The sequence below is a fragment of the Crocuta crocuta genome, unplaced genomic scaffold (assembly GCF_008692635.1).
Source record: "Crocuta crocuta isolate KB4526 unplaced genomic scaffold, BGI_CrCroc_1.0 scaffold506, whole genome shotgun sequence".
In the NCBI taxonomy this organism is placed as follows: domain Eukaryota; kingdom Metazoa; phylum Chordata; class Mammalia; order Carnivora; family Hyaenidae; genus Crocuta; species Crocuta crocuta.
In genome coordinates, this window is record NW_027528991.1 from 2,158,828 (window position 1) to 2,166,644 (window position 7,817).

At 66.4% G+C, this 7,817-nt stretch overlaps 1 protein-coding gene and 1 long non-coding RNA gene across 4 annotated transcripts in view; one reads left to right on the forward strand and one right to left on the reverse strand.

Annotated features, from left to right (window-relative positions):
- UNC93A (unc-93 homolog A) overlaps positions 1–7,817 on the forward strand; it is a 36,703-nt gene that overhangs the window by 20,465 nt on the left and 8,421 nt on the right. For both annotated transcript variants that reach the window (XM_077757368.1, XM_077757369.1), the window contains exons 6-8: positions 2,932–3,143; positions 4,521–4,656; positions 5,281–5,412. In XM_077757368.1, coding sequence (XP_077613494.1) covers positions 2,932–3,143; positions 4,521–4,656; positions 5,281–5,412 — 480 coding nt within the window. The remainder of the gene's footprint in view (positions 1–2,931; positions 3,144–4,520; positions 4,657–5,280; positions 5,413–7,817) is intronic.
- On the reverse strand, positions 4,346–5,967 carry LOC144226091 (uncharacterized). 2 transcript variants are annotated; one of them, XR_013333530.1, is made up of 3 exons: positions 5,563–5,967; positions 5,262–5,392; positions 4,346–4,792 (listed from the first exon to the last, which is right to left on the reverse strand). It is a non-coding gene; the product is annotated as an uncharacterized LOC144226091 (long non-coding RNA). The 2 variants fall into 2 exon arrangements; XR_013333531.1 differs by lacking the exon at positions 4,346–4,792 and adding an exon at positions 4,993–5,117.

Genomic DNA, 7,817 nt, shown 5'->3' on the forward strand with positions numbered 1-7,817 from the left:
GGAGGCCACTGCACCGAGGGGACAGGGGAGCCAGACGTGGTGGGCGGGGCCGGCCGTGAGCTCCATGAGAAGCCTTGATGCTGCGCCGGAGTCTGGGCAGGTGCAGACTCCTTTCCTGGACGGACTCCAGCATGAGCGTAATTTGGAAATACGGAAAACCCGTGGGCAGAGAAGCCAGCCCAGGGGCGAGTCCCACCATCGGCGGAATGAAGAGTAAAGGGCAGCGAGAGCTTACAACAAAAACTGGAGTCTCATCTACAGACCAGACGTGGGCTGAGGAAAGGACAGGCCGGACAACCCCGGAATCTAAGGAAGAATTCCGTTCGGGAGGCATCCAGCCTGGCCGGACGGTGGGCGCGGGCCCCCTCGGCAGTTCGCGGCCCGGGCGCAGGGCTCCCCCGGGGACGCGGTACCGGGTGTCTGTGGGAGCGTCTCTGGGGGACGGCTGAAGTGCCATCGCAGGTCGGATGAGATTCTCGGGGACGAAGAGAAAGGCTAGGTGAGGAAGAAGAGGATGAGCCCGGACCGCAGGCCTGGCCGAGGGCGGGAGGCTCTGGAGACAAATCCAGAGGTATCGGGGACACCCCAGTCACAGCAGCAGCGGGGGTGCGGCTGAGATGGAGGCTCCGGATGAGGTCGGGCCCCAGGGGGCCCTTGCTGCCCCCCGACAGAGCCACGGAGAGGTGTGAGGGCCAGACCAGAGAGGTTTGAGAAGGGGTGGGCGTGGAGAGCGGAGCCGTGGGCAGCGGGCAGCCCGGCCCCGTCCCTGACAAACCGCGGGCTCGCCCCACCCCTGGTCTGCAAAACAGCGCGCTCCCACTTTCCCCACGGGCCCGACAGTAAATATTTTAGGCTTGAGGACAGAGTGGTTTCCGCGGTAACTATTCAGTGATGTTTTGGAAAAGAAGCCACAGGTAACATATAAATGCAGAGCGAGCTTGGTTCTAATAAAACTTTATTTACAAAAGCAGCCACGAGCAGGAGCTGGCCTGCGGACCCAGTCGCCCTGGTCCCAAGGAACAGCACAGGCCGCGGAAAATGTGTTTTCTGCACCCTCAGCCCCTGTGTGAGGTTCCTGTCCTCGGCCCCTGGGCCTCCGCACGCCTTCCCCTGTGAGAACCCGCCTTCCGTCCCCTGCCGCACATCTCCGGCCGCTGCCCCCGGCCCCACGCACGGCACCCAGAACTCGCGCTCACGGAGCCCAGGGGCCGGGGGAGGGGCAGTGCCGATGGTTATGTAAAACAGACCCTGTGTCTGTGTCACACGAAGAAATGGTCTCTTATTTGGATCCTGGCTGCCGTGCGGGTTTCCTTCTTGTGAGCGAGGCCCTGTTACCATAGAGATGAAACAAAAAAAAAAAACCCATACAAAACAAAACAAAAAAAAACGGACTAAAGGAAAGAGGATTCCACCTCCCGAAGCGTTTTCCCGCGATCTCCGAGCTCTGTCCTCATGATGAAGTTTCTCGTGAGGCCATTCTCTTTAGTGTATTAAGTGTGTGGCACGGGCACGTTCATGCCCCTTAGGAAGGTTCTGGGCCACGGGAGCCCTGGACAGAGTGCGGTTTTTCCTGGTAAACACGTGGCCTCTGTACCATGACCCACCCTGCAGGGCTGCCACGTGGCTCTTCTCCTGGGAGTCATGTGTCCTGACGGCTTTGCCTGCCCGCCCACGGGGGAGGCCTTGGTCCCCAGTCAGGGGGACCTGATGACGCACCTTCTCCACGTGGTCACACACCTGTGTGCCCTGTGGGCAGGCCGCTCTGGAAGCTGCTTGACCACTGAGGTGCCCGGGGGGCCCCTGATGCGGCTCTGACGGTTTGGTGGCACCCACCAGGTCTCGAGGGAACAGGTAGTGACTGCGCATGGTGGGCCCGCAGACTTCCATGCCCGTGTGTTGAATAACGTGTCATGAAAATGCGGAGCTACCCCGACCTGGGGAGAGAGGATTGTGTCTAGCCTGGGGGCAAGCGGCTGAACGACAGAAATCAGGCTTAGAAGTAGACCAGCACCTCCGACATGGGCGGGGACGTCACCTCCGCAGACACCGCGGCGGAGGGCGGGTCGTGAGCCTGGCGCTCCCCCAGCACCGGGCCAGCGCCCCGCGGCAGGCGGACACGGCATCGCCTAAGGCCACTGAGACCGGGTACGGAGAAACAGTAATTCAGGTCACCTTCAGAAGCCTCCGGGTCTCAGCCATTAGGCTGGAAACCTCTGACTGCCCCTCAGAGACACGGAAAAAGGTTCACGGCTCCTGAGTCCACCTGGGTCCATCCGTGGCTCCCAGAGCCCTGTGTGTACTTAGCGTGGCCAGGGAGGAGCAAACCGGGACAGGGACACGGGCGCCACCACACCAGCAAGGAAGGAGGTCACGAGCCCTAGCCCTCGATCCAGATAACGCAGTGGGTGCGTGGCGCACACAGAGATCCCGTCACCCCCTGGGGCACCGTGAAGGCACAGGGTCGCCCCCGCGGGCGAGATGAATGGTTGTCTTGAACAAAATTAGTTTGCAGTTAGGGCACTCGCACCCACCACAAACGGGGGCACCCCCCCACGTGCTCCCTCGGCCGGGACCCCAGCGCACACACCGCCCCGAGCACAGCACCCCGCCTGCAGCGGCGCCTCAGGGCCCGTTGCATTCAGGGGGTGCCATCCGTGTGCGCCCAGTGCGCCCCCTCCCCCAGGGCTTCCAGGGAAAGAGGCTGGAACAGACGTAAAACTTAGCAAATGCGAATGTCCGCGACTCATCATCCTGAGAAGGGAGACCGGCTGTTGAGGAAATCACCTTGGNGCACTGAGAGCATGGAGGTCTCCCCGGTTTTGTGTTGCTGGCCCCAAATCGATGCCCCAAAGGAGACAAGGGGGCAGATGGGTGCTGGGTGGCCAGCAGCGCCTGGACCCCCGGGGCTCTCGCCCTCTGTCTTCCCTCCAGGGAGCGGCGTCCTGGCCTTGCTGCTCATCGCCGTGTTTCTGGAACCCATCAAAGATGCTCAGCAGCAAAGCAAAGGAGGCAAGAAGCTGCCTTTCTGGTCCACGCTGCTGTCGACCTTCCGGCTCCTTCGAGATAAACGGCTGCGTCTGCTGCTGCTCCTGCCCATGTACAGCGGGTTCGAGCAGGCCTTCCTGGCTGGAGACTACACCAGGGTACGTGCGCCGGCGCGCCGTGCACCTGCCCGGGGCCGGGTGGGGGCCGGGGCTCCTGCGGGCGGGCCAGGTCCCTCCGGCCTGAGCAGAGCGGTGTCTATGGCCCAGGTCACCCCCTCCTCCTGGGGCTGGGCCTGACCTCGAGGGGCCACGCCTCACTGGAGATTGTCTTCGGGGTGAAAGGCCCTCACAGAGCACCTGTGCTACGCTGGCTGCACCGCACACTATGTCCTTGTCGCAGAGTAAAACATACGGGAAAATGTAACATCCACGAATAACACTGGAATTCCTCCCCAGGCCGCCTTTCAAATGCATTTCAATCCGGAAATGGATGTGGCTCTCGGGCCCCGTCCTGCCCTAGATGCCTGCCTGGCCCAGGCTCTGCCTGCCCCCGTGTGCACAGGGAGGGCCTCCCGGGGACAGGCCCTCAGAGGGACCCCTGTGCCCTGGGGCGGGCAGGCGGGAGGGCGCGGCCACCAGCCGGCCCTCTCGCCAAGCTGTCGCCCCCTGCTCCCTGCCCACGACGGGTCCGGCCCTGAGGAACCTCCCGGTGCCAGGGAAAGGCGGCCTCTAACAACAGAGGCACCGTTTTCCAGAAAGGGCTGGGTGGGGGCTGGGGCGCCTGTCCCTGAGGCTGGCCCCTGAGGGTTGCTCCTACTTGTCCGGAACCTTCTCGTACTTCATGCCTGCCACAAGCCCCCTTCCAGGTTAGATCCGAAATCCAAGTAAGCCGCAGTATCGTTCAGGACGCACGTGCGCCGTGCAGGGTGTGCAGGCCTGCATCCCCTCTGGCGCCCGCTCCTGCACGGCCCTGACTGGCGCGTCGTGGGGTTCCGAAGAGTAAAGCCAGAGATGACAGCACAGTCCCTTGGCATTTGGTCAGGGCCCCTCCCACGGGCCTTGCCGCTGATCACACGCAGCCTCCCTATTATCCACGTCCCGCACCAGAGCCGGCATCACCACCCGGGTCAGGGCCGTCTTGGCGCCGTGCACGCTGTGGGGTTGGACGGCCGCGGGAGGACACGCACCCGGCCCCGGGGTATCACGCAGGGGCGCTTCGCTGCCCCAGCAATGCCCGGGCCTCTGCCAGTTCCCCACACCTTCCTTCAGCCGCGTGTGCAGAGTAGGAAATGACCGAATCCACGAGCAGTAGCTCACATTAGCGCCTCCGTAATTCATCAGAAGCACAACATGAGGCCAAGGACGCGCGGGGAGCGTCCTGGGCAGACGGCCGCCCTCGTCGGTTCCCACCCGGCTGAGCTCGCTCCCCTCCGCGGGCGCCAGGAGGCCGGGACAGGCTCCAGGCGGCCCGCGTGGCCCCGATCCGGAGCCGCCAGACCTCGCCGCCCGCTAGCGCCCCTGTGCTTCGTCCCGCAGTCCTACACCACCTGCGCCCTGGGGATCCAGTTCGTCGGTTACGTGATGATCTGCTTCTCGGCCATCAACTCGCTGTGCTCGGTGCTGTACGGAAGGATCTCCCAGTACACGGGCAGAGCCGCCCTCTACGCGCTGGGTAGGTGGACACGCTTGCCGATGCAGGCGGCGGAACGGGGGCGTGTTGGCTCAGCGAGGTGCGGGCACCACAGGGCGGCTTCCTGAGGGAGGCGACCCGTCCTGCCGTGGGCAACGACGCATCAGCCTCTGTCTCTCTTGGGAAGGGAAGAGAGAGGAAACAGAGATGAGATGCTGCAAATAACGAGAAATAAGGGTGTTGACAAAAGTCACCCGGCCGCCCCGGCAGGGGCTCCGGTGTGTGGGGAGCGGGTGCAGCGGGAGGGGAGAACAGAAGGGTCGTGAGCGCCCACCAGGGCCGAGGGGCCGGCACGGGTGCCCTTGCTCATGCCTGCACTCGCCCTGTGGTGGGACCCAGCACAGGCTCCAGATGAGGAAAGGCAGGAACAGAGAAGTGTGGTAACCCGCCGCGGGCCACACAGCCAGCGCAGATGCAGCTGCTCTTTGACGCGACAGCAGTTTCTGGAATGGGTGCCGTTAGCCTGTGGAGGGCGCCACGGGCCAGCCGGCACCATCCCAGGCCACCTGCGGACCGGGCTGGGGTATTTCCAGGGAACGTTTTCACAGCGAAGCACACGGAGTCCCTGGCGGCTCGGCGGCGCTCACCTCCCCTCTGCACCCACAGGCGCGGTGACACAGCTGTCCTGCATAATCGCCCTCCTGCTGTGGAGGCCTCACCCCCACCAGCTGGCCGTGTTCTTCGTATTCCCTGGCCTCTGGGGCGTGTCCGACGCCGTCTGGCAGACGCAGAACAACGGTGAGCGCCCTGGGGTCTCCCACGTGGCCCAGCCGTGGGGACACGTGGTGGGCGGAGGACCCCCCCAGCCGGGGCCACCTGGGGAGACCACGTGCCAGGCAGGGGGAAGCGGGAGGCACGGAGGAGGAACAAGGTGCTCCGGGTTCTTACCGGGCACTTGAGGTACCTTCTCTGAGCATCTGTTCAGACCCATGAGGCAAAAGAGGAGAGTCATCCGGGGGTACCGCTTCCTTCCCCGAGAACGGAGGCCCCTCCCCGGCTTTCTGCTGGAAAAGCACCCCTGAGCCGCGCCGGGGCCTGCGTGCCGGGTGCTGGGCCCCAGGCCGGAGCAGCCTTCCATGGCCCGCGGCCCAGCTGGGGGATGGCTGCGTAATATCGGCAGTGCAGGGCCGACGGGTCGCTGCGACGGCATCCAGGCAGGGGTGCTGGCACCGGAGTGCAGCCTTCTGGGAGAGGGACTTGGGGGGCCGTCAGCGGGGGTCTCATCTGGAGGTCATGTCGGAGTCAGGGCCTGGCTGGCTGTCCCCGACCTCAGCTGCAGTGCTGGCGGGGTGGGAGGCTGAGGAGGCAGGGGGAGGCCGGGGAGGGGGAGGCGCAGGAGGGCGGGGGCAGAGCNCCCGGGAAGGCGGCTTCCTGGTTCAGAGAGCTGTGTCCTCACGTGGTGGAAGGGCCAGGGGAGCTCTCTGGAGACCCCTTATAAGGACACAAATCCGGCTCGTGAGGACTCCGCCCCATGACCTGGGGGTCCAGCTCCGCTCCGCAGAAAGCGCTTACGCCGGGCAGGGCGAGGCCGGCCTGTCGGTCACGGAGGGACAAGCGCCTGCAGTGTTAAGTCACACGGAGGAGGAGGAGGCGGCCGTGCGTGTGCAGAGCAGGGGCGGGGAAGGCGGTGGAGGCCAAGCTTCGGGACAGAACGCACAGCGGGCGGGCAGGCGTGTGGCCTCGGGGGCAGCGTCCCGGGGTGGGGGCGGAAGGGCAGACACACGAGGGGCAGAGACAGGGAGGACCAGGTGGGGGCTCAGTGCTGACGGGTGGCTGTGTACAAAGTCCACACTCACGAGAAGTGCGTTTAGGTCCCGAGTTGGGGGGGAGCGGGGAAGGGCCGGCAGAGGGGAAGGGCGGGGAATGAGGACATGAGGGTGAAGAGCGGGGGCAGGAGCACAGAGGCGTCCCCCTGGCTCGGAGGAGGACGGCTGCCCTGTGGGGACCACGGGAAGGAAGATCCCGGGGAAAACCTGTCACCCCGGGGAGAGGAGTCAGCAGGGTGCTCACGGCCGGGGCAGCACGGGCACAAGGGACAGGCCACGCTACTGAGCTGCGCTGGGAACACGCTCACGGACGGAGGCCGCGGGAGGGCTTACTGTCACCCACACTCGGGGGGGCTGGGGGCGGGGCAGAGAGGCCAAGGTCATGTGCAAGGGCGGGGCCCGAGGCAGAGTTAGGACTGGCACCCGGGCCCGGGGGTGCCGCCCAGAGCCGCGGCCGATCTGTTAGGCGGTCTCTGCAGGTGGCCGGGAGCGCGGCAAGCCACCTGGTGTCCCCGAGGCTCGGCCACCCACCCACACAGGCCAGGAGGCCGTGACGGGGCCCCTGCCGGGGTCACGCAGGGGGCGGCGGGAGGCAGAGGCCACCAGAGGTCAGGCTGAGGGCGATGGGTGTCTGTGGGGTCGAGGCCCCAAGGGGACGGGCAGCGAGAGGCACAGCCGAGGGGCCGCGGCGGCACAGGGCTCCGAGGGCCTGGCCCTCCTGCAGGCGCGCCCCGCCGGCTGTTGGACCTACGGCTTCCGGGCGGGGCGCTGAGCGCGAGGGTCTCACTTCCGCTCAGCAGGAGCGCCCCCTGTGGGAGGGAAGAGGAAGCCACCCTGCCCGTGACAGGGCGGCGGGGCGGGGTCTGGCTGCGCCGTGAGCGGCTGGAGCCCAGGAGCAGGCGCCCAGCAGGCGGAAGGGAGGCCCGAGGTCTGAGCAGGGGGCTCGCCCGGCCCCTAAGGAGGCCTGACGTGGGGGTGAGCGTAGCCGAGCGATGGGGCGCCGGGGGGCTCCTGGGTCGGCTGTTGGGGGTGCCATCCATGGTGAGAGGAGCCGGGGCTGACGGCCTTGGGAGGCACCACCTGGAGGGGAGCAGGAAGAGAGGCGGGGCCGGCGCAGGGAGAGGCGGGGCCGGAGCAGGGAGAGAGGCGGGGCCGGCGCGGGAAGAGAGGAGGGGCCGGCGCAGGAGGAGAGGCGGGGCCGGAGCAGGAAGAGAGGCGGGGCCGGCGCGGGAAGAGAGGCGGGGCCGGCGCGGGAAGAGAGGAGGGGAAGGGGCGGGAAGAGAGGAGGGGCCGGCGCAGGAGGAGAGGCGGGGCCGGAGCAGGAAGAGAGGCGGGGCCGGCGCGGGAAGAGAGGCGGGGCCGGCGCGGGAAGAGAGG